Here is a 26,277-nt window from a genome sequence, read left to right as displayed (position 1 = left end):
TGCACTCTCAATCATAACAACCACATTCACTCTTAAACAATCACCCACATATTCTCCCATTCCCCCTATAAAAACCCATGCATTCATACACAAAAATCACATCTCATTTTCATACACAAGACACCATAAACACATCCAATCTTCCCCTTTGCCGCAAGCTCCCATTCCATTTCTACACAATCTCTTCTCGGCTTCATTCCATTCCATACACTCTCCCATTTGCAGAAACCATTCAACCTTAGCCGCTCCACCTTCATTTACAACACACTTGGAGCACCAACACCGAAGGCAACTCTTAAGGGATTTCAACATCAGTTTTGCTTCAAGGGTTCTTTCTTCTTAATCCTATGTTCACTCATGTTATATATTTTTATGTCAAACCTTTTGTAAACATGAAGTGTAACTAATCTCTCTCTAGGGATTCGATGTAGCCTTGCAAGATTGCCATGTAGTTAATTCAGAATTCTCATTTAATCTATCTATTTCTTGTTTCATTCTCCGATTTAATTGTGACTTAGTGTGTTGATTTTAATGCTTGATCATCATTTGAATTAACCACAGGTTGTTTAGCCAAGATTAAAGCACACATCATGCATAATCTTGGTGGATATGTGAATGAATGAAGGGAATGTTTTGCAAACATCCTGCTGAGTGTTCCCTTTGGTTTTGTGAAAGTTTCTTGTGCACTACATATTCTTGATTAGGAACCAAAGTTGCACATCACAATTAGGCTCATGATTAGAGACATTTGATCAAATCTACACATCATATGGTTGATCATATCTAAGTGAAACAAACTCAAGAAATAGGTAGATGACTGAGTATAAACTGATTTAACAAACATGGCCTTGGGTTAGCAATGGTAAAATCGAATCCCTAGCTTCATCTCCATTGGTACTATCTCATTTTATTAGTTGTTGATTCATTTATTTGTGTTTACTTCATTTCCTTATGCTTTCAAGTTATAACAACAAATCTGCCTACATTGATTAGTTTTATTTCTCTAGTAAAAAGTTCTTGCAAAACAAGTGATTATATAGGTCCAATTAGTCCCTGTGGATTCGACACCCTTACTTGTGCCATTATACTAAACATATTCTAGCACGAAGAAGGAAAACCTCAATTACCTCTACGTCAACATCCATTGATTTAGGATCAATGTCCTCTCTGCATAATGGTATAGTAGTTTCATCATTGTCATCTTTAATCGGCCGTATTGAACTATCACTTTCATGCTCGTACTCATCATCATCTTCGTCATTTTTAATACCATTATCATCATCATCTTTCTCTAGAACATCCTAAACGTGCCTATGTTGAATCTTCTACACAACTTTCCAAGGATAACCCAACTTTAAATTGTCGATATAAAATACTTGTTGTGCTTGTGTAGATAACAAATATGGGTTACTATCATACCATCGATTGTTTACATTCACCGATGTAAGAAGAAAATCTCGAATGATCTTTTTTCCTTTGGTATCTGTATTGAACCACTGACATTTGAAAAGAATTACCCTAAAACCTCCTATAAATTGAACTTTAATGATATTAACTAAGTTGCCATAAAAGTTATACGGTTCACCATTATTCGATCCTGACGTCATTAACCCATTATTCAGTGTTATGCGGTTTTGACCAACGAGTGTGACCAAGGTATGTCGTTCACAATACACCTTGTGTATTGGATAGTGCGTCAATCAGGATCTTGTGCTAATGAAAAATTCTCTAGTCACCAATCTAGGTTCTAGAAAATATAATGACCTGACTTGCTACCTAAATCATTTTGGAAACAACTGTCTATGCCTCTGTTTTACATTAGCATGATTCTCTTTTTCCAAAAGTTGGATATGCTCACTACATGAATATAAAAAATATATTAGTCAAAATAGTGGAATTACAAATATCATTAGTGAAACTTAAACTATTAAAATCACATACTTTCTGAAGTCTTCAATTTCGTCACAATTGTCTAACATATACCAATAAGCCACTTCTATTTCTTCCCTCGAAAGTTCAACCATTACATGACCTCTAATTAGACGTGCTTTTTGAGCAAAAAAATAAAGAAAAAAGAAAGCAATGCATTAGTATCACCACCATCATTGTTTCTTTCTGGTCGGGGGAATTTTGTCTCAACATCACATAGATACATGGAGCAAAATGTTGAAGACTCGTATGTCATGTGCACTTCCACAATGGAACTTTCAGGCCAAGCTTTGTTACGTACAGATTTCTTGTATGTGCCTAGCAATCTAAAAGTTAAAGCATTGATACTATGTACAAAAACAAACTAAATGAAACTAAAGCAAGCATGATGGCACATTACCTTTTTACAGGATACATCTAGCGACATCTAACCAGTCCTGCTAATTTAGCCTCTCGTGGTAAATGCACAATTAAATGAACCATGAGAATGAAGAAAGCAAGCAGGAAGATTTTTTCTAGTTTGTACAATATGAACACAATGTCTTTTTTCTTTATTTACACGCATATTTCGTGAATATTAGATGCATAACTATCATGAAATTTAATTGATTGCAACTATTGTGGAAAATCTTTTTGCTCAGATGGCTTGAATACATACTGAGCTGGTGGCTTATCCAATTTATTATTTTCATTCAATTCCAATTGCAAAATTTCACTTGATATTCGTATATTTTAAATCCATCCTCGCCTTGAGTGTGTCATTTGACTTCTTTGTATTCAATGTCCCAATCAGAATATCATATGTATTCTTCTGAATATGCATGACATTAAGATTATGTCTAATCTTCAATTTAGAACAATATTCCAACTTGAAAAAAAATACTCTTCTTTGTCCAATTCAATTCTTCAGCGTTCCGCTTCCTTTTCTTGTCTTTATTATCACGATGTTTACCAAGTGTGCAAGGTACAATATAATCTAATAGATCAAGTATGTCATCGCCTGAGAAATCTTTTGGACGATGTCTCATCTATCGAAGACCATTAAAGAGTGCAGTATTATTGTTCCATGAATGATTCATTGGTAAGTAACGACAGTGTCCAATATAACAATACTTTTCAACTTGGTGTACGATCCATCCTCATTACATATGCCAACTTATAATGGGTGCTCCAACCATATAAACTTTCATATTGTTAATGTCACAGTTGCACACAAATTAAAAGTACATGCAACTATTTTATCTTGGGTTTAAAAGCCTTTTCTTATAATTCCTTAAGCTTATCTACTAATGGATGCAAATATACATCAATCTCATTTCCGGGTGCATTTGGTCCAGGAATTAACAAGGTGAGAAAAGAGAATGGTTTTTTCATGCATTTCCATGGGAGCAAATTATACAGAAACAAAACAACTGGCCACATACTATAAGGCTTGATCATATTCGAAAAAAGATTAAGCTCTTTAATCATAAGGCCCAATCTAGCATTTCGTGGGTTTCGAGCAAAATCAAGGTACATTTTGTTGAACTCTTTCCCAGCAGTAGAGTTTGCTAGATGCTTCATTGTATTCACATCATTGACTCTTTTATCCTTATGTCACCTCGTGTCTTTGCTCGTATGTCTTGACATGAACAACCTTTGCAACCTTGGTTTAAGTGGAAAAATACCACAATATTTTTTTGGGAACTTTCTTTTTTTTGCTCACAACCACAAGCCTTATACCTTGGCTCATTACACACTAGACAACTATCTTTAATTTTCATGTTTTTATAGGACAATGCACAATTGTAGTAACAAGCATGGATATTCTCATACCCCAATCTAAGACTTGTCAATATCATTACTAACATCTTATCAACTACCTTGTCAGTCCTATGGTTGTCAACTTTATTGTTGATCAATTTCACAACATGTCAAAACTGTATATTCATTGCATCCAGGGTATAGTTCCATTTGAGCTTTATTTATACTGACCATGACGCCATTAGGATTACTAGTTGGCTCATCATTCGTAAATCCTGAAGTTCATCCTTGCACTTAATGGATTCACTCCCCATGATATATCTATATATCATAATTCATATCCATAACAGAGTTCAACAAATGAAGATCAACGTCTTCAACATAATGAAAAAAATTATGTTATGGCAAACTTTAGAAGACATAATGTCTAATTATTCTAGTTCACATGGTGACGAGCAACGTCAATGAATGACTTGACCTCTTCTCTATACTCCAAACTAAGGAGATTTCGATTACGAATCCATTGTCTGTCCATGATGTCCACTTGTATTTTAACACAATATTAACATACTAAGACTTCTTTTCTAAATACTATTTGTTTTAGACTAAAATAATTTTGAGTAGCTAGATATGGAAATTACATAAAAGAGGGAAATATATATTTCAACAAGGACTAGTTAAGGTATGTCTTTCATAGGATGTGTGTGTGTATACATAAAAGCCATATGAAACTAGTAAAGTGACAGGATCAATAAAAATTTTATCCTAAACATCCAAATATTCTATGCATTAACAGATAAGAAAAAAGTATATAGATTGGAACTTGATCGTTTTATTCTCCATAGCATGATAAGAGATTTTGTCTGAGATGTATTTTCACCTCGTTGCTGATTCCCTGAAAACACACTACACAACACACCACATATAGGTCAAAGGTTTGTTTTGTTACAAATGAGAGTGAGAATTAAAATACTTCGATGCTAAACAACAAATATCCAAAACTACATACTCCTACACATTGAAAACTTTAACAAAACTTAGTGTATCTTAATTTAAGTGAATCTGCAGACTCTGAATTTAGTAGAGTTTCAAAATACTATTATAATTCTTCTGAATTGGGTTTTCCTTATGAGTAATATAGTTGGAGGACGTTGGATGCTTACTTTGCCAAAGCCTCCCACAATGGTTGAATGCATACAAGAATTTCTCACTTCAAATTTGACGATACAATTGAGAATCAAGTTCCTTTGTGACAAAGGTGTAGCAAAGATGAATGATTTTTTATGCAAGCATTTACTCATGAAAAAATGAGTTACATATATCGAGATCATTTTTACCTGTAAAATCATGAGTATTCCCAATATGAGATAGAACATAGCATTTAACTCTTTAAGCTTGGGTGCTTCTTTATGCTTGAGAGTATGTTTTCTTCATTGTATATTAAAAACGAATTCTTTGTTCATAGACTTGGCTGAGACTTGAGCCCCCGGTTGCGACTAAAAAAATTATAAATAGGAAAGATGATTTGACAAAATGAAATATAATTCAAATACAAATTGTCGAGATGAAAGTATAAAAGTCGGTGGTATCTTTCCTCACAACCTCCAAAACCTCACAACTTTTGATATCACCAATTTATACTTTGATTTAAAAAAAAAAAAAAAAAAAAAAAAAAAAAAAAAAAAAAAGCCCATCCAAAAATATGTAAGAATCAAAATTAGCATTACATTTCAACACCTAGGGAACCTCACAACTTTTGATATCATTCGAGTCATGCTTTGATAAAAAAAAGCCCATCCGAAAATATGTAAGAATAAAAATTAGCTTACATTTCAACACCTAGGGAATTCAATTCAACTAATTTGTCAAAATGAAATGCAATTATCATTTCAATTGAAATGGATTTGAGGGTTATAAGTTTGGAAATTGCCATATTTCATTCAATTAAAAGTTCTTGTGCATAACCTAAAACAAAATTAAGATGAAATAAGACCTTACCCGGCTGCAGCCACCAAGTTACTTGAAGATGCAAGTATCTGGGTGTTGAAGGCAAGAGTGAATCAGTGTAGTGAGACAAATCAGAGTGCAATAGAGAAAAAAAATAGTGCGATTAGAAAAATTGAGAGGGTGGGCAAGAGAGGGAGACGAAGGGGACGTGGTGGTTGCTGATGATGGCAACCACTGGATTCTGTGCAAGAGAAGGAGACGAAGGGGGTGGGTAAAAAGTGCAGATAGATGAAGTGGGGCTTTGTGAAAGTGAACTTTTTCTTTATGGAAGATGAAAGAAAAAGTTTCATTTAATTTATTTTAAGTTTTTCTTTCTAAATATAGAAAGTTTGAAGTGCCAAATGAGAATTTTGGAGTGCCAATAACAATTTTTGTGTCTTTTAGGAATAGTTTTCTTTATACAACCAGTGAGGCATCTTTAGCCTCACGTGTAATTGTGTTGCATTACTAAAAATTATGTGATGCATTCTAAATTCGTTATCAATATACTTTCATTTGGACAGTGAAATTTCCCACCCATTTATGTGTGACGAATCTAAAAGTTATATGTGACGCATATAATCTAAAAGATATTCCAAGGCATGCGAAAGTTTTTATGTGATGCTTTCTAAAATCTCTTCACTTCATAATATATGATGATTTTCTGGGCGCCACCACTATTTTCGTCACATATTCCTTGTGTTTCTTGTAGTGAACCCTGGGAATAATTTCATTTATCAAGAGAAGTAAGAAAAAAAAAAACAGAAAGATTCAAGGCATTACATGTGGCTGTGATGTAGTGATTAGGATTTTTTTAAGGAAGTTGAAAAGAAATCATTTTGGGAGGACATCGATTTGAGAAGGCAAAAACGTGTAAGTTGAAAATAAACTGCACTGATTAGTGGGTGGATAATTACCATTTTTTTTCTCATCGAAATCATATGTGGGACAATCTTTTTGGAGTATGTGAGGGATCATTAATCAAAGAAACTATATTGTTTAGGATCAATCTGTAGTATATGTGTGTTGCATCTGACGGACTAAAACAATCATCTTCAAGATTCACCCAAAACATGGTAAGTAGGCAAGCACATATGGAAGTTTTTTTCCGTGTTATATTACCAAATTATCCTTAATATAGCTGGTTGTTTGTGTGTTGATTTTTTTTTATTCAAATGAGGAATTTTAGGGTTATTGAAAGCTACACCTATTTTAGCCTCTTGCCACACACTTGCTCTTTTACATATTATTCTTTATTTGTATTTTTTATTCTTTTTATTTTGTTTTAAATATTTTTTTTACAGTTTTATTTTTAAAAAAGTTAAAAAGAAAACTGCCCACTATGTGAATACTCTGGATTTTCTTAAATCAAATTGTTTTTTTTCATAAATCTAATTAAGGAATGGTATTTAAGTGCATTTTTGAAATTATGAATGATTTACCAATTTTATCCTATGACTTTATAAACTAGCATATGGTCACACTCAAAGTACATGAGAAATTTTTTTATTTTTATTTTTAAAATGGAAGGAGAGAGGAAGAGAGTAAGAGAGACTGCAAGAATGTGGGAGTGGGAAGAGAGCTTTATTTTTTATTATTTAATTACAGATATGTCATAATCACATGTAAGTTCAAATGTAGGTGAGACTTAAAATAAAAAAAAAAAAATTTGGTTGTGTGAAATAACATTACTGTTCATATTTTTTTTATTTATGTTTAGTTTAATTAGAGGGTTAGAATGATAACTTCATATATTTAAGTTGAGAATGAGAATTCTGTTAATATGTAATTTAGATATAGATAATATATAATAAAGATAAATAAATAAATATTGTAGTGAAATTTTCAAAAAATTTTTCTCGAATAAACGATATTATTTACATTAAGCGGGAAAAGGTGGCTCAGCCTTACAATAAGCTTTTGATTATGTGGTTCAAATTCATCTTTAACTAGATTAAATTTAAAACATCTCACTTACAAGTAAAAATAAATAGTACTAGAATATAGTACTAAGCGACGACGAAATCTTCATTTTGGATGACAAAGCAAACTTAAAACAGTTTTATTTTTTATTTATTAAAGCATTTTTAAACAGTTTGCACACCGGGGAACACCACCGGCCGCCTGTCCACCCGATAAAATTCAAAACCAGTCTCGGACCCCCAAAACCCGCGATATTCCACCACGAACCCGAGATTCCCTCGCATTTTCTCTCCGCCATTTTTCTCACCTCTCTCCGTACCCCAAAAATGCCGATTCCAAACCCTAAATTCCCTCACGAATCGCTCATGACTCAGGACCAACTCATTGACTCGCTTACCTCCCACATCTCCCTCTTCCACTCTCACTCCAATTCCTCAGACCTCAAACCCAACCCTAACCCTAACCCTAACCCTAGGTCCTCGATCCTCAAATGGTTCTCATCTCTCACCGTCCACCAGCGCCAAGGTCACCTGACCGCCGTAGATCCCAAGTTCGTACGGGTCCTCGTTCAAATGCTCGGCAGGGTCCGCGCCAACGGCCATGGCTTCTTCATCATCCTCCCTGACCTCCCCTCCGGCGACCTTCCCACCCTCTGTTTTAAGAGGTCGAGTGGGCTTCTGTGTCGGGTGGCCGAGTCGAACGAGCTGGAGAGGAGGGTTTTCGAGTCGACTCGGTTGTTTTCTTCGAGGGAAGGGGAAAAGGTGGAGGGGTGTTCGTGCTCGGTGAGGGATATTGATACGGTTACGGTGAGTGAGGATTTGGTGGAGAATTTGGATGGGTTTGTGGAGGCAATGGATGAAATATCAAATGGGGGGTTTTTGAGGGGGGAAGAGAGTGACTTGGGATCAGATTGGGTCGAATTGAAGTGGTTGAAGGATAAAGGGTATTACAGTATGGAAGCATTTGTGGCGAATCGGTTGGAGGTGGCGTTGAGGTTGGCGTGGCTGAATTGTAGTAATGGGAAGAAAAGAGGGGTGAAATTGAAAGAAAAGATGACCGCTGTGGGCTTGGCGGCCAATGTGTATTGGAGGAAGAAGGGGTGTGTAGACTGGTGGGGAAATTTGGATGCACCAACAAGGAGAAATGTTTTGACATCGGTGTTGGGCAAAGCAGCGAAACCTTTGGTACATTTTCTAACTTTATGGTTTTATAGTGTTTAGGTGATAGTGTATGAGAAATGTAATAGGTTTATACGGTTCTGAATGATTCTGTTGATAAATTAAGTTGTAATTATTGTGCTAGAGAATTGGATTTAATTGGTAACAAAGGAAAGGAGTTTTGGTGAATGATGCATTAATACCCTTTAACTGAAGTTCTAAAATTGGAAATCTTTATATTGTAATGAAGCTTACAATATGATGGTTGATTTATTTGTTTGTTAAAATGTAGCTTAACTTAGTTCATTTTAACTTTAGATTCTTGAGATCCTGAAGACATGTAGTGAGGCGGGAGATGAAATGTGGCTCTTCAATAGAGGAGGAGAACAACCACTGAGGTACAACCAAATTGCATCTATGCGAAAGACAGTTCCAAAACTTGTGTCTGACATAGAATTTGGGTCAAGCATTATCCCGGCTTCTCTTTCTGGAAGACCTTCCTTAGTCGCTGGCTTTAATAATCTCTTTCTGCTTCAGGATATAGTAATGATGATATCCTTATGTAGCCATAGTGAATATGATATAGGGAAACTTTTTTATAGCACGCTGAGTTCAGTTTCTACCATTTCTGATTTTATATTAAGAAAAGTACGGGGATTTCTTATGGTTATTTTGCTTGAATGCACAAAAATGGAACTTCTAGCAGATGGAAATGAAAAACCCTTATCTAAGAAATCCAAGGCAAAGCCTAGTGCTTCTAGCCGTAAAAGTAAGGGGAAGACCCGCAATGTGAAAAGGCCAAATCCTGTTCCTAGGTCATGTGCGGATGATTTTTTGTGTGAAAAGTCTCTCAAGGTACTCTTTAGTTCGCTGATGTCCTTTTGGATTCACAACAAATTTTGTGGATGGTTTTAATTGCTTCAGTGTTATGCCAGGATCGTAATTGTACATTGGCTCATAAAAAAAAGGCAGATTCTGGGGAGTCTAAGAAGATTCCTAGTATACATCAGGAGGTGGAAATTTCCAAAGAGGCATTATCGTTGAAAGATGAAATGGTTATTCTCGTTCTTTTAATTTGAATCACATTTCTCATTAATGATTTGAATGGTTTGTAACTAGTAGCTTGTCATCAGGAACATGCACAAACAGTGGTTGCAAAAGCTCAAACTGCTGCAAGGAAGGGTAGGAAAGAAAAAGGAAAAAACAAAATAACTGGTTGTAAGAATTCTGGTGATGTAATAAAATCCGAAAGATCAGTCATGGAAGCTTCTTCTGCTTCTGTCATTCCTGAAGATTGCACAGCAAAGTCTTATCCGGTTTCTAGTGATTCAGCTTTCAAGAACAAGACTGGTGATAATTCAGCTAGTTGTAACATCCTTGTGACACATTCGATTTCTCCTGGTTCTGCCAATGGGCCAACTAAGGATGACGACGATGCCACCCAAAGCATTCAAGAGAATTATCCTGTTGGTTCTAGAGCAAGTTCCAGTCATACATTTTCCGAAAATTACAATTCATCAAACAATAGTACCGAAATTCAAATAAAATCGTCTGGTAGTGTAGTACCTTCTCCTCTGCCCGCAGTGGATCATAAGGTTTTCAGCCATAAAGATATTGACTTTCAGAACGAGCAAGCTGGCAAATCTGATATAAAAGATGTTGCACCAGACAGGGGCATGAGAGTTGATGATATAGAAAGGGAAGCCATTCCGTTTCAGGACCAAGAACATGGAAATCATCTATGTGATACTGGAACCCCATGTTCTTATGAAAGCTGTCAATATGAGTGGCCTGGTGTAGCTTGCGCCTATTATCCACCTGTTAACCCACATCTCCCACCCGCCACTGACCGATTGCATCTGGATGTTGGTCATAACTGGCAGAATCACTTTCGCCAGTCTTTCCTACCAACTATACATCAGGCGAGAAGTTCTCCAATTCAAGGCGGGTGTAATCCAATTCTGACTCGACCACTGCCAATGAGTTTAGACTGGCCTCCAGTGGTTCGAAGTGCTCGTGGATTGGCTCTATCGCGAACCTTTAATTATGATTCTGGATTCATCTCAAAGAAGCAGTGTAGTTTTCCACAGGTTTTTTCCACCCATAGTGTCAAGATTAATGCAACAAATGTGGACAACGAAAGGAAGTATTCTTGGGATTGCACGGACCTACCTGATCCAGCAACAGCATATGAACTAGCAGATGAATGTGAGAGCCACTGGATATCAGAGGATGAAGTTGAGGTGCAAGCATTTGCCGGGGTAGACTATAATCAGTACTTTGGCGGTGGTGTGATGTACTGGAATCCTTCTGATCATCCGGGGACAGTTTTCTCTCGCCCTCCTTCCCTTAGTTCTGATGATAGCTCATGGGCTTGGCGGGAAGCTGACATGAATAGGGCTGTCGATGATATGGTTGCATTTTCTTCTTCATATAGTACAAATGGTTTGACTTCACCTACTGCTTCCTTTTGTTCTCCTTTTGATCCTTTGGGATCGGGAAACCAGGCTCTTGGTTATGTTATGCCTGGAAGCGAAGTACCTGGCAAGGTGCTGCATTCCTCATCAACAATGACAGACACAGCAGCGGATGAGGAATCCTCTGGATCTTTGGCTGATGTAAATGGTGATGTTGAAGGGAAAACAGGAGACTTGCTTACTTATCCCATTTTACGGCCAATCATCATTCCAAACATTTCAAGAGAAAGGTCAAGAGAGTTTAAGCGTAGTTATGATCGCAGAAGCCCATGTGTTCCTCCTACAAGGCGTGAGCAACCTCGGATAAAGCGGCCACCATCACCTGTGGTGCTTTCTGTTCCACAGGCCCCTCGACCACCTCCACCCTCTCCTGTGAGTGACGCCAGGAAAAACAGGGGCTTTCCAACTGTTCGGTCTGGTAGCTCCAGCCCAAGGCAGTGGGGTATGAGAGGATGGTTCCATGATGGAGCTAACTTGGAGGAAACTTGTTTGCGCATGGATGGTGCTGAAGTTGTTTGGCCTTTAAGAAGTAATAATATTTCTGGCCGTCCATTGATTCAACCTCTTCCTGCACCCTTGTTGCAGGATCGATTGATTGCTATTTCTCAACTTGCTCGTGATCAAGAACATGTAAGTGCAGCATCTGACTTATAAACTTTAAATTTGTGTTGATGTGTAAAAGTCCTTCATAAGAAAGTATATTCATTGTACAGCCAGATGTTGCATTGCCCCTACAACCTCCTGATTTGCATAACTGTCCTATCCGGAAGGCGTCTCTTTCTTTGATGCACAACCTTGTCCATGATGACATTGACCTTTTCTGCAAGCAGGTACAATAATTGATCTATTATTGTTGTTTTAATCCATTCTTCACCATCATCATTGTGTATTATCTTCAAGTTCTCCAATCAAAATGTTTGTCAAATATTTGTACCATTGATCCTCGTTCCATGTGTTGTTACATTCTACTGAATGTTTGATATGATGGGCTGAAGGTGGCTGCAGAGAATATGGCTAGGAAGCCCTACATAAATTGGGCTGTCAAGCGGGTTACAAGGTCTCTCCAGGTACTTTGGCCCAGGTCCAGGACAAACATATTTGGTTCAACTGCAACCGGTTTGTCACTTCCAACAAGTGATGTGGACCTTGTGGTTTGTCTACCTCCTGTGAGGAACCTGGTAAAAAAACTTCTTGATCTATTCTCTCAGTTACATTGACCTCTTTTCTAGTACTTTTGGAAAAATACTCATATGCAGACATATTTTTAGGAACCCATTAAAGAAGCTGGGATATTGGAGGGGCGTAATGGTATCAAAGAAACATGCCTTCAGGTACATTGTAAATTAGTCTATTATAGAAAGGCCGTTTGATTAATCTTTTCTACTAGAAATCTGTGTACAGAAACTGGTTTTTTTTGTTTTTTTATTTTTTTATTTTTTTCTCTCCAATAAATGAAGGGAACTGTTCTACACTAGCTTGTCACCGTTCTGCATTTGTGTTTTCTATGCAAGCTGTTTATGGTGTTCTAAGCTTAGTGTGCACATTCATTGAGGCTGCATAAACTTTGGAACACTTATCATTCTGTTCCTATTGGAACATTTTGAGTTTCGGATCCTGATTGTTCTGAACTTTTTATCTGATTATTTCAATATGCTGCTCATCAATAAACTTTTCTGGTCAACTGATTTGTTTCTCGTTAAGTTTTTGCGGTGCCAACTGATATGTAGCACCCCTTCATCCTTTCCGCTGGTATCTAAGATTGTTTTTTCCTGTTGCCTGCTCTGTGACAGTCTTGTTTTGGTGTTTCAGCATGCCGCTAGGTATCTTGTCAATCAGGATTGGGTCAAAAATGATTCTCTTAAGACTGTGGAAAATACAGCTGTACGTCCTCTTCATTTTAATCTTTTGATTGTACTTCTGTTTCATTTAAGCTTCTTTTACTTTCATGGTTTTTCTTACTGTTTTATCCTTGATTTTAGATACCTGTTATAATGCTTGTGGTGGAAGTTCCCCATGATCTCATTGTCTCATCTGCTTCCAATGTACAATCTCCAAAAGAAGAGCCACCTCCCATGTCTGGTGAGCATGGCATTAATGTGAACTCGAGTGTGGTTGTTTTAGAAGAATCTGTGGTGCCCAAATGCTTACAGATAAATGACGATGCTACAAAGGATTCAGTATCAGTTCGTATTGACATCAGTTTCAAATCTCCATCTCATACAGGACTCCAAACTACACAGCTGGTATATATCTCTCCCTCAATCTTTTGTGTGTGCGGGTGCGAGATGCATGTATTTTGTGTGAGTGTGAAATATAGCTTTATCTACTTCAATCTTCCAATCTTTAACTTTTAATGAATAAGGTACTCAATCTTCCACCCCTGGTCTACAAATATTGGTTTAAGTTTAAACTAAATTTTTTACAGAGGTTTTGCAACTGTCATTATTGATGTTAGACGTTTATATTTAATAAGTTAGTCTAAAAGATTTCAAAGTGTATCACCCGAATGCCCAATATTTCACTCGCAAAGACATCTGTGATTGGAACGTCAAGGCTTGCTGGAGAGAAATTTTTGTATTTAGGTTGAAATCCCAAGTGTTAATAAAAATTCATTAGATTATAACATCAATGTTATGCCCATGTGTTTGGTGGTACATTAATTGTGGGGTGGTTACTTGCAAATTGCTACTATTGTGTGAAAGCTTGTGGTAGTGGATTGTATAAAAAAGTCAAAACAAAATTTGTATGCTGGTGGATAAAATTATGTTTCTTCAACCATTGTAATTGGGGTCTTTTAGCAACCATTCTTGCAGTCCTTTTGGATCTCAGGTATCCTCTCTTTTGTTTCTTGAAGCGGTTAGCTATAGTTCCTTGCGCATATTTTGTTGCGTATTTGGTACTTGCAATTTTTGAGGTGCTTTTGGTGACATTTATAGCTTACGTATATACTTTATTTATATGTTATGAACCATAAATAGTCATTTGCAGGTCAAGGATCTCGCTGAGCAGTTTCCAGCTGCTACACCCCTTGCTTTGGTACTGAAACAGTTCTTGGCAGATCGTAGCCTGGATCAGTCTTACTCTGGTGGCTTGAGTTCCTACTGTTTGGTGAGTAACGCTACTTATTTCAAGGTGCAACGTCAGTAAATTAAATTGATTTGAAGTTTTTGATTTCACCATCTTCCAGTAAGGACAAATGGTATCAAAGGTGATGGCATGCCGTAGAACTTTTGGACTAATGCATAGAACATTTTGTTCTCTCAATGATTGTCCTTTTAAAGGTATTAAAACATTAATGCTTTAAACTAGCAGCTGCCAGATCAGGGTCTAAATTATAATGCACTATAAACATTATAGAAATTGAAGTTTTAAGGTTAATCAGGGAATTAAAAGATGATGATATGTTGATACTCAATTTTAGGAAGCACGAACATGACACAAGTACACGACATATTACGTGTATTGGCTTCTCAATTTTCTTGTTTTTTTCATATCAAAGGGTAAATTTTAGCATAACTCAACTAGCTTGGAACATGGAACATACTGTGAATTGCTGTTATTGGCTGATGGAGGACGGTGTTGTATTTGCTCCTCTGGACTATTGAGTTCTGTTGCCAGTGATCTTGTATAAAAATATATTTTATTTTCTGCTTATTTTGGTTGAGTATCTGGCTTTTGTTCTTAAACATGTCTTGTTTAAAAGAAAAATGCAACGAATTCTGTAGAGCATCTGTGCCAGTTAATTATTTTTGGTGTATTTTTTTACTCTTTTTCAGGTATTACTTATTACACGTTTTCTCCAGCATGAGTATCATCTTGGCCGGCCCATCAACCAAGTAAATTTCTATTTTCAACTCTAATTTTGTTTGTTAGTATGTTTTATTTTCCCTTGATAATGTACTATACAAGTATCGTGGAGGACCTTTAGGTACTATATACTTGCACCAAATTATGTGTGACATTTGTAATTTATGGTTAAAAATATATTTTGATTTTCTGCTTGGTCGGTTGAATAGTCAACTCACTAAGTTATTAGTATTGAACTTCTGAATGGTTGATTTGATTGAGGGTCCCATCTTCCATATATTTTGAGTAAACCATTTCAAACAATTAGTTACTAGTTAGAAATGGAGGTATCGTTCCCAATTTTGTAAAAATATTCAAATTTCATGTGGCTGGCCGCTGGTCTAAGTTCAAAGTTCTCATTCAAACTTGTACTTGTTGCCCTTTTTAGTTTCTCATTTTTGCTGATGATTATTGCTAGATTGCTTTATACTAAACCAGTAATGATCTTGCAGAACTTTGGGAGCCTTCTGATGAATTTTCTCTACTTTTTTGGGTAAGACAACCACTGATAATGAATTTCTCTCTCTAATTATAGACCAGTGCAACTACTTCTTGGATTGGAATTGAGTTTATTCTGATTGAATTATTGTATAGTTCGTTATAATATGGTTTAAGCTACATAGCGATCGACGCTTCATCTCTCTCTTCCTTTCTCTTCCTTCTAGGAATGTGTTTGATCCTCGCCAAATGCGTATATCGGTACAGGGAAGTGGTGTTTATATTAAGAGGGAAAGAGGTTGTAGGTAATGGCAGTACTCTGTTTTCTTATCTGTGCTTGAAGAGAAATTCTTAACTTTATTGCATTGCTTATATATTGATCTGCTCCATGTAGTATTGACCCGATACACATTGATGATCCCCTTTTTCCAACTAATAATGTGGGGCGTAATTGCTTCCGTATACATCAGTGTATCAAGGTAAGCTGTGTTTTTTTGGGATTAATTGTCATGATATTTTCTGACATATTCAATATTACCTTGTGTGATAATGTGATGCTTATCTATTGCTAGCTGCATATGTGTACAGATGCTTGTTTCTGACTTTCGAGATTATCATTGGATGTTGTAGGCATTTTCAGAAGCTCACTCTATTTTGGAGAATGAGCTGGCTTCTTTTCCCAATGACAGTGGTGATGATGCGTGCTCAAGGCCGCCATATAGACTTCTCTGGAAAATCATCCCGAGTATTGATCTATCGTAGCACTGCTTACTGTATGCAAAGTCGTATGCTTCTTAAGGTAATCTTAAAATTTTAACATTTCCTTTCACTAATTTTTAATTGTTTGTTGGTATTTTTTTATTGTGAATGGGTTGGTGGGAAACTAACAATTTCCATCTTATCGTGGTCCTGTGTTAATAGAGAGGAGTGGAGGTTGCAAAATAGTATGTGCCTTCTGTTATGACTCCTTACCCTGCTAATCCCATCCCCTGGCGTTTTAACTTGTTGGTTGAAAACTGCGACCCCTAATTATGGCTCTAAGCATGATTAAATTGGAGTTCATTCTGTATGTGCGACCATGTAAGTTTACTGGACTTTCTGCTTTTGTATTGGAGTATTCTCTAATGCTTCTCTCTGTTTTACTTGGGAGCATTTGACAACCATTTCGTTTTCAGTTTTTGTTTTCAAATTTCTTGTAAACTAAAAACTGAAATGGCTATCTAGCGGGCCTTTACTTATGCAGTTTCCTCCCATATGCACAGTTTCCCCTCTTTCAGTGATTGATTTCTTTTCTGCTGAGTTTCTCTTTTCTTTTCTATTCTTTTTTCTTTTTTTTTTTCTTTTTTTTTTTTTTTGGTTTTTTCCCCGGCAGGATATGTCTGTAATTCACTGCAGATTAGCTCCGGCACTCTCGGTGCAGTTATGAACTCTCTTTGTTATGGTTCTGGTGCAGGTGTTGGCCACAGAAAAGTAAGGTTCAGACAACCAAAACACGTCTTTATTTGTGTGCCTCCTATGCTGTTGTTTATTGGTTGTGCTCTTGTGGTTTATGTATTCATTGTCAAATTGTAACTGACCAATCTTTACTCTCTTTTTTCAGTCGCCGGTTTGTTGCCGTCATAATGTCATTAAAGACTGGATTTTCTGCTAAACTGTATCAAGTTCATCTTGGTGCCAACCGTGCGAAAGTGAGAGTGGAAGGGAGTAGCAACAACCAGAAAAAGGCTCGCATCAGATTCTTCAGGTCAGCCCCCAAACCTGATTTGGCGGTTCACTGTGCTGAAAACTCTAAAACCAATTGTATATATGTTAGATCGGGTGTATAAATTTTATACAACTGTTCATAAATTATACCAGCTGTTCAGTTACGTCGAACTAACATAGAATTTGTATACTTGTCGAAAACATTTACCTAGCAACATAAATGTATTGAGATCATAAAGTTCAACAGTATTCTGTATTATTTGATTTACAAGCAAAATATCAATGACAAAAAGTGAGAAGACAACAACCCGTTATTTGTTCGTTCGTGCATGACGTGCGACAGATCCGCCGCTTTGATCCGTCAGCCCGAACTTGGCGGACGCAGATATCCGTAGACGGCAAAGAAGGCCTGAATCAGAGCAGCTAAAGCAGAGAGGAAGGACCATGGGGACTCAAAATACTTGAATCTGAAACGCGCCCACTGCACGTGCAAAATATTTCTTTGGTACTCGTTCGCTTCGTTGAACAACTTCTTGAGATAAATACTGTCGATATCGAAGGGCACATCTTTGCCGAGGTTTTTGAAGAAATGCACGACCTCTTTGTCGGTTCCGAGATAATTCTCGATAATGTTCTTATCGGACAAAAATGTCGCGTCCATCGGCGTGCGGACGAGACAAGTCATGAATGCAGCGTAAGTGGTTATATATTTTGGGCAATGAGAGTAGCATTGTTCAAATGCAACGAAGTTTAAGAAGAAATGGGTGTGGAGATCATCTAGTTTTATGCGCGGAATTTCAAGAACTCCACTGCTGATGTCTAGGAAACTCTGCGCCTCCCGTCTTTTGAACTTAATTCCAGCGAGATTGTGAAGCTTTTTCGCCGATTGGATAAACTCAACGTTCTCTTGAGGCGAATCATCCTGAGGTTCGGGGACAAAACTCAAGCGAAGTAAATCGAGTAGATGCTTTCCTTCAACACTGAAATAATGCTTCAAGACTTGAGGAGGCCTCCCTACCGCGTTCGACCGAGAAGATTGTCAAGAAATCTCCATTTGTGTTGTTGCTTCATCACCACGTGTTTATCACCGTAGTGATAAGGGCCGATTGAGATGATATGAGGCCGGTACTTGCCCTTGTTCGTTTTCGCTAGGCAATGAGGTACTTTGAAGATGCAACAAGAGCTCTTACCTGCTAACGGATGCAGTAGCCATTTCGTTCCTTCGATTCTTTGCTTCAACGACGTCGTGCGATTATATTCCGTAGTGGTAACTGTAACGGCAGTATGATCTCTTCCTGTATTTGCCATGGGGAAGCTTTGACGATGGGTTCACTGCAGCTACAAATTAAAGGGAAGAAAACTTTTGCAAATATGGCATTAGATCGAAAAATGGAGGCAGCGCAGCATGTGATTTTTGGATGCAGTGGGCACTTCCCTGCAGGTTTTGGGCTCTCGGGAAGGGCTGTACAACAGCCCAGCAGCAACAGAGCAGCGGGCCGAGGTGAAGGGCGAAGACAAGCAGCACAGGAGGATGCTGGAGGCGGGTCCTGACGCGGAGACGAGCCCATAAAGCATCAGGCTTGCTGAAAGTGGGCCGGGGCTCAGGAGATAAGGCTCAGAAAAGCTGCAAGCCCCGCTAAAACCAAACCCAAGCCAGAGACCTGGTTGTCTTCACGTGCAGCAAGCCCAGAGGGCTAGTGCTGCTAGTCCAGACATCAAACGACGTCGCCAGGGCACTGCACAGCGCAGCTTGGTTGCGGGCCAGCCAATGCGGCTCGTAGCCGTGGCTCAGCAGCTTAACCCTTTTTTTGTTTTTGGAAATTTTTAAGTTTTGATAAAACCCTAATTGCTTCTGTTTTCTTTCAATTCTTTGACTCACAAATTAAACATAGCAAATTTATAATTGCGTTATGCATGAACATATATATATATATATATATATATAGACAAATATACGAACATATACAATATATAGTAAGGTAAATATAAGTGTAGGGTGTTCATGCATCATGAGGAATGTTTTCATGTTTCTTGATCGTTAAAAATATCTAACATGGATTTTAGGAGAACCTAATTGGGAAAAAACAATTAAGCCTTTGAATTTGTAGAAGAACTCCCACGAAACTTGAGTTCCTTAGTGTCTCCTCAGCTTTAGGCAAGAGCATGCTGATAACGTGTTGTAGGTCAAATAACTTAAAAATATAAAGGACAAAGAGAGAGGGTTGTGGCGGCAACAAGAGAGAAGACAGGGGATTGGACATGGAGGAAGTTTCAAATGGGGATGGAAGAAGTTTCAAATGGGCATGGAAGAAGTTTCAATTGCGAATGTTTTCCTTCGTAGCCTCCAACCCCATTTGCTGTGTTCGATCGACTTCAACCCTGCAAAATTATGATTCCTTATTTTCTCTTTTAAGACCCCACTGTCTATCACCAATAACATCTTTTTACATTTTGTTTTAGCTATGTCTATACTACATATTAATAATACATTTTTTTGTCAATTAAAAACTAAGAAAAATACAAGTATAGTTTTTAAAGTGGAAATAGTTACTTATTTATATAATGTATAATACATTTACTTAAATCTGCTCAACCTAAGTGTCTAGGCGCTAGGCCCTAGCCTGCCGCCCCATTAGCGGCTAGCGTTTTTTAGAACTTAAACTTATTACAAGTGGAAATTGTGGAACAAAGTTGACTATTTCCAGTCCTGTTCACAAAATTATTATAAGCCCCCATCTTATAAAGAAAATATTTAATCGTTAATGCCAAAAAAGTGGACTTCAGGCAAAATTTTTTGGATTTTGATTGAATTAAAGATCGTAACCATTCAAGTTTGATCATAAAAGAAAAATATGATGCTCGGGTCATATAAACTTTGGTTGGCTTCGGGCTAAGCAATAACGAAAATATAGTCTAGTATGACTTTCATAAAAATTGTCCCAAAAATATTTGGGTATGGTTAAGAAGTAGGGGATACCAAAATTAAGGGTGGGCACGGGTTGGGCCGAGCCCTATTAACACTATTGATTTACAGAAATCTTAAAGAAGAAGAAGCTAAAGAACACGAAGAAGAAAATAAGAAAGAGAAACTTTTGTGTTGTATTTCTTAAGATGAAATATTACATCATGATTGTCTGAGTCTCTAAGATCTTTCTCATATAGAGACTAAGATGTACAGTTTTACACTTTTACCCTTTCAACTAATTCCAACAAACTCTAACTGTATTGAAGATAACTCCCACTTGATTCTACCTGATTCAGTTTTTAACTAACTCACTTTATTTGGTTAATACTCCCCCCTCAAACAGAACTGGGAAGTCCCAAGTCATGTTTGCATCTGTAATGAAGAACTGTTGTGACTAACAGGTTCTGTATCTGCCACGGATCCAACACCAGAGACCCCGATGTGCAAACTATGACAGTGTTGAATGAATACGGGACTATGTAAGCCTTTCGTTAACACATCTGCAACCTGCTCATGTGTTGAGATGTATTGAACACGAAGATCCCCCCTTTGAACTTTTTCCCGGACAAAATGATAATCGGTGTCCAGATGTTTAATCTTCGAATGAAACACTGGATTGGAACACAATGCTAGAGCAGAAATGTTATCACAGTGCAATGTAGGAGGTTGTGTAAGAACCTGATGAACATCCTTAAGCAGGGATCGAATCCAAAAAACATCAGCAGCACAATGTGCCAAGGCTTTGTACTTAGCTTCCATAGAACTTCGAGACACGGTAGCTTGTTTCTTTGACTGCCAGGATATTGGATTGGACCCCAAGTAAACAACATAACCAGTAATGGACCTCCTGGTATTGATATCTGCTGCCCAATCCGAATCAGAATAAGCAGTAATTTGAAAATCAGAAGACTGAGTGTATGTTAACCCACTGTCGGATGTACCCTGAAGATATCTCATGATTCTTTTCACCAGATGCATATGAGAGTCAGATGGATGAGTCATATATTGACACACTACATTCACTGCGTGTGCAATATCTGGCCTGGTAAAAGTCAGATATTGTAGAGCTCCAACCAGGCTTCTATAATGAGTAGGATCAGATAAAGGGGTTCCTTTAGTTGTAAGTAATTGTGAGTGAGGTTTTGAAGGTGTGGAGGTTGATTTACAGTGCTCCATTCCAGCCTTTTTTCAACAACTCCTTTGTATATGTGGATTGATTCACAAACAAAGATCCATCTGCCTGATAGTGAATCTGAAGACCCAAAAAATCTGTCAACTTGCCCATATCTTTTAACTCAAACACAGCTGCTAGATCATCAATAACAGTCTGAATTTTCTCACTATTAGAACCAGTTAAAATGATGTCATCAACGTATAAAAGGAGCAAAATAACATCACTGTCATCCACCTTCACAAACAGGCTTGTATCAGACATGGAAGTTTGAAAACCAAGAGTTGGTAGAAAACTTGTAAATTTTGAGTTCCAAGCTCTTGGAGCTTGTTTCAATCCATATAAGGATTTGACTAATCTGCACACATGATTTGGGTACTGCTGATCCACAAAACCTTGAGGTTGCTTCATAAACACCTATTCTTCAAGCTCCCCATGTAAGAATGCATTCTTAACATCTAATTGTCTTAAATTCCAGTTGTATTGAGCCGCCAATGCTAAAATAAGCCTCACAATTGAATGTCTAATCACAGGACTAAAAGTTTCAGAATAGTCAAGCCCTTGCTCTTGACTAAAACCTTGTGCTACCAATCGGGCTTTGTATCTTGACACAGTCCCATCCGGATGTCTTTTCACTTTATATACCCATTTACTACCAATCATAGCTCTATCATGTGGAGGAGGTACTAAGATCCATGTACCTTGTGACTTTAAAGCATCATATTCTTCCTGCATAGCAATCTACCAGTGAGAGATAAGTGATGCAGCCCTGAAATTCTTTGGTTCCTCGTCCTCATGAATGTCAGCCAAAAAAGAAACACCACATGGTATATGACCATTGACGTTCCCAGTATCAACATCCTTAAACTGAAGAGATGCTAATTCAGGTAAAGCAGCCAGAGAAGATGTGTAATCTCGTCGCATAATAGCACCTGTCTTGAGTCTAGTTTGAATAGTGTTATGTGATGGAGATTGAGTTTGTGCATTTGAACAGGTCAGAGGAAGAATTACCTGAAGCTGAGATGAATCAAGGACAGGAAGCAAGGGAACTGTATGTTGAGGAGAGGAAAGAGTGTCTGTGGAGTCTTGTGTTTCAAATCCCTGTGTGCCAGTGGCTGATTGGTCTGAATAACTATTGATTGGTGAAGTAGATTCTGAAGCCGAAGTGTGCATTGTAGATGATGTTCCAGTACCAGAAACAGAACCCATAATATCATCTTGATGCATGGAATTCGCAGGAGCTGAAGATCTTTGTTGTACTGGCATTGGTATAACCACAGTGTTGCACGAAATTTGACTGAAAGAAACTCTCTGTCCTTGAGCTTTGGAGTTTAACAATGCATAAGGAAACACATTCTCATTAAACACAACATGTCTTGACACAATACATTTCTTACTTTGAACATTATAACAAACTACACCCTTATATCCCCTAGAATAGCCCAAAAACACACATTGATCAGACCTAGGGAGTAACTTATGTGCAGAATATGGTCTTAACCAGGGATATACTGCTGATCCAAAGACTTTCAAATTCTGCAACTCAGGATCAGTACCATACAATTTCTTATAAGGAGACACCATTGACAACACTTTGCAGGGCATTCGATTGATAAAAAACACAGCATGAGCACAGGCATAATACCAAAAATCAAGTGGCAAAGTAGCTTGAGCAAGAAGAGTAATGGCAGTCTCTACTATATGCCTATGTTTTCTTTCAACTACCCCATTCTGTTGTGGAGTGTATGGACAAGAAATCATTTGTTCAACACCCTTTGCAGCAAGAAAAGCTTTAAAAGAATGACTTGTGTATTCACCCCCACCATCAGATTGCATACATTTAATGGCAACACCAAACTGTGTAAAAACCCAGTTGTAAAACCTCACAAAAGTTGCATACACATCTGATTTATTATAAAGTGGAAAAATCCAAACATACTTTGTATATTGATCAACAAAGGTAACATAGTATCGATACCCCTCTACTGTTTTAACTGGAGAAGGGCCCCATACATCAGAGTGCACCTTTTCAAATGGTGAGAAGTATCTATCACTACTAGAAGAAAAAGGAAGCCTACACATCTTTCCTTGAAGACAGTAAGTACACATACTATGATTCATATCTAATTCTAATGGTATATTGGACTGTTTCAACATGATTGACATGATCTCATTAGATGGATGACCAAACCGTTGATGCCACAAAGTTGACTTCACCAACTGACCAAGAAATCCATAAGGCTGCTGAATCACACTTTGAACTCCTCTTGATTGCTTGATAACAGGGATTTGAAACAACTATCTTGCTTTACTCTTTCCTCTGTACAGTATGTCCCTTGTCTTCTTGTCCTGCACAAAAAACTCATTCTCATCACACACAAACCAACTACGATTATCAGCACACAATTGTTGTACAGATAGCAGACTTCGAGCAATTTTTGGAACATGTAAAACATTCTTAAAGACCAAACTATGAGAATTATTTTTAATAGTAGTAGCGCCAGTATTTGCAATAGATAAACCTGTCCCATTTCCAACTAAAATTGTTTCAGAACCTTGGAATGGTGTAACCGAATTCAATGCATTGATATCAGCAGTGATATGGTGAGATGCACCAGTATCAACAATCCAAGCATCCTGAGGAATTTGTGAGTCTGTTTGCTGGGCTGTCATAGCTGTGAACTGTGCAGGTGGTTGTTGACCCTGAAACGCATAGTTTCCTTTGTGATAACAGTCAAGAGCTGAATGACCATGCCACATATTTGTACCAAACTGCCTTGTATTAGTAGATGAAAAACCACCAGAAGAGCCTGTATTGTACCCCTTGCCTTTAAACCCAGCATTTTGCTTGAAACTGTTATGTCCCTTATAATTTGGCTTTGGTATAAACTGAGATCTCGAACCAGAATTTGCAAGGCTACCCATAAAGCCAACACCATAAGGATTTTGAGGATAAGCAGGACCAAGAAATTGTGTAGGCATAAGAGGATGAGAATATGGTTGTGGAGACATATTAGGATGAGAATATGGTTGTGGAGGCATAAAAGGTTGGGAATATGGCTGTTGAGGCATAGAAGGCTGTGGTGAAGTAAATGATGAAGGATATGGTTGTGTGTATGCCTGAGAATAAGACTCAACAGAATAAGGATATGTCTGAGAAGTTAGAACACCCCCAGTGGTTCTAGGTATATGACTATGACCTGCAGGATTCGACCCTGAAGCAGAAGACACTCCCGAAGTCATTTGAGAAGCTTGAACACATAATGCAGAAAGACCGCTTGATTCACCTTCAATTTCTTTTTCAGCCCCAAGCAACAAAGCTCGAAATTCTTTAACAGAAATAGAAGATTCTCTGGCTAATATCACTGTTCGAATTATAGCATATTCTTTTGGTAAACCAGCTAAACCCGCAATAATGACATCATTATCAAAAATGAACTCTCTAGCAGCAGTTAATTGTTCCCTTATATTCTTCAATCGTAACAGATACCTATCAATCGAATCTCCTCCTTTCTGAATTGTATGCAACTCTGTCTTTAAGTGATTTACTCTAGACTTAGATACAGAAGCAAACCTATCTACAAGATTAGACCAAGCCTCGTACGCAGTTACACATCCAAGAACATATTCAATAGCCTCATCTGACAGAGTAGCTAATAAGAGACTCATCAATGCCATATCTGTGGATTCCCATTCAAGGTATGCATCACTAAGATCAGAAGTAACTCCTCCTTCAGAACGAACGACAAACTTTGACGGACAAGCAATAGTGCCATCAAAATGCCCAAACAATTTATTACCCTTCAACACAAACTTAAACTGAAATGCCCATTTCGCAAAATTATCATCCTTCAACTTAATCGTTATCATTCCCAACAAATTTTCAACCTTAACATGAGAAGTAGCCATGCTTTCTTGACAAAAAAATACACGCACTATCAAAAACCAAACAAATATCCAATCTTTGCTATCCATAAACAAAATCCAAAGAGACTGAAACTCCCGTTGTAATCAAGAACGACTGAAACGTTTCTTGAAAAGAAAATCTTGAAATACAGACAAAATCAAACACACATCACACACCGAAATCTGAAAACCCAAACCTTCTAAGCAGGACTGAAACCCAATGAACTCTCTAATCAGGACTGAAACCCAATTAACCTTCTAATCAGGACTGAAACCCAATTAACCGAACAGAAAAATTGACAATATCACCTGATCCAAAGCCGGAATGAACACTCCAAGAACAAAATCGCAATCACCAGAACCAACGCGATGACCTTCTCTCGAACTCCTCAATCGTGTATAGCAGCGGAAGACCTAGGATCGACAACAGCAGTGAGCCAATGCCGGCGATGATACCATATTAACACTATTGATTTACAGAAATCTTAAGGAAGAAGAAGCTAAAGAACACGAAGAAGAAAATAAGAAAGAGAAACTTTTGTGTTGTATTTCTTAAGATGAAATATTACTGTAAACACGAAAAGTTCCTGAAAACAAGAGACAAGAATAACGTGTACAAAATATATTTTTTGGTGTTTATGATTTTGGGGTTACAATCTCTTTGTAATTTGTTCCTCTGATTCTATCTTCGTAGGGTGTAGGTTTGTGGATGAGCTGTTGATCCAAAGGGCCGTCGGGGCTTGATCTAGGGATGAACAGTTGATGAACGGATCTTCGAGGGCTTTTGGGCCTAATCTTGAAGACTGATGGATGAGCGGATCTTCAAGGGCTTTTGGGCCTAATCTTGAAGACTGGGATGAGCGGATCTTCAAGGGCTTTTGGGCCTAATCTTGAAGACTGATGGATGTGTGGATTTGTTGAGGTTGTTGATCCAAAGGGCCGTTGGGGCTTGATCTTAGGACGAACGGGTGATGAACACTTTCTTCAAGGGGCCGTCGGGGCTTGATCTTGAGTCAGTTGGAGTTCTTCAAG

The 26,277-nt window shown here is 37.7% G+C and overlaps 2 protein-coding genes across 11 annotated transcripts; one reads left to right on the top strand and one right to left on the bottom strand.

Annotated features, from left to right (window-relative positions):
* The first annotated feature begins 7,744 nt into the window (after window positions 1-7,744).
* MEE44 (Nucleotidyltransferase family protein) lies at window positions 7,745-17,452 on the top strand. Of its 10 annotated transcripts, none has more exons than XM_088698017.1 (18): window positions 7,746-8,765; window positions 9,057-9,593; window positions 9,674-9,793; window positions 9,872-11,845; window positions 11,929-12,045; window positions 12,211-12,393; window positions 12,484-12,546; window positions 13,025-13,096; window positions 13,195-13,458; window positions 14,204-14,323; window positions 14,992-15,051; window positions 15,514-15,554; window positions 15,727-15,804; window positions 15,894-15,978; window positions 16,130-16,298; window positions 16,421-16,579; window positions 16,953-16,969; window positions 17,100-17,452. In XM_088698017.1, exons 1-15 carry the CDS (start codon window positions 7,908-7,910, stop codon window positions 16,259-16,261), a joined length of 4,704 nt encoding a protein of 1,567 aa, XP_088554143.1. In that variant the 5' UTR covers window positions 7,746-7,907; the 3' UTR covers window positions 16,262-16,298; window positions 16,421-16,579; window positions 16,953-16,969; window positions 17,100-17,452. The 10 variants fall into 10 exon arrangements, with proteins under 10 accessions (XP_068329325.2, XP_088554145.1, XP_088554146.1 ...); XM_088698018.1 differs by having other exon boundaries at window positions 16,953-17,003; XM_068473223.2 differs by having other exon boundaries at window positions 16,895-16,969.
* LOC137734263 (UPF0481 protein At3g47200-like) lies at window positions 17,100-18,511 on the bottom strand. The gene is made up of 2 exons (XM_088697372.1): window positions 18,394-18,511; window positions 17,100-18,241 (listed from the first exon to the last, which is right to left on the bottom strand). Exons 1-2 carry the CDS (start codon window positions 18,509-18,511, stop codon window positions 17,565-17,567), a joined length of 795 nt encoding a protein of 264 aa, XP_088553498.1. The 3' UTR covers window positions 17,100-17,564.
* Window positions 18,512-26,277: the final 7,766 nt, after the last annotated feature.

Source organism: Pyrus communis, chromosome 7, assembly GCF_041283825.1.
Source record: "Pyrus communis isolate YQ-2024b chromosome 7, ASM4128382v1, whole genome shotgun sequence".
NCBI classification, from domain to species: Eukaryota; Viridiplantae; Streptophyta; class Magnoliopsida; order Rosales; family Rosaceae; genus Pyrus; species Pyrus communis.
This window is presented reverse-complemented; position numbering and strand designations above follow the sequence as displayed.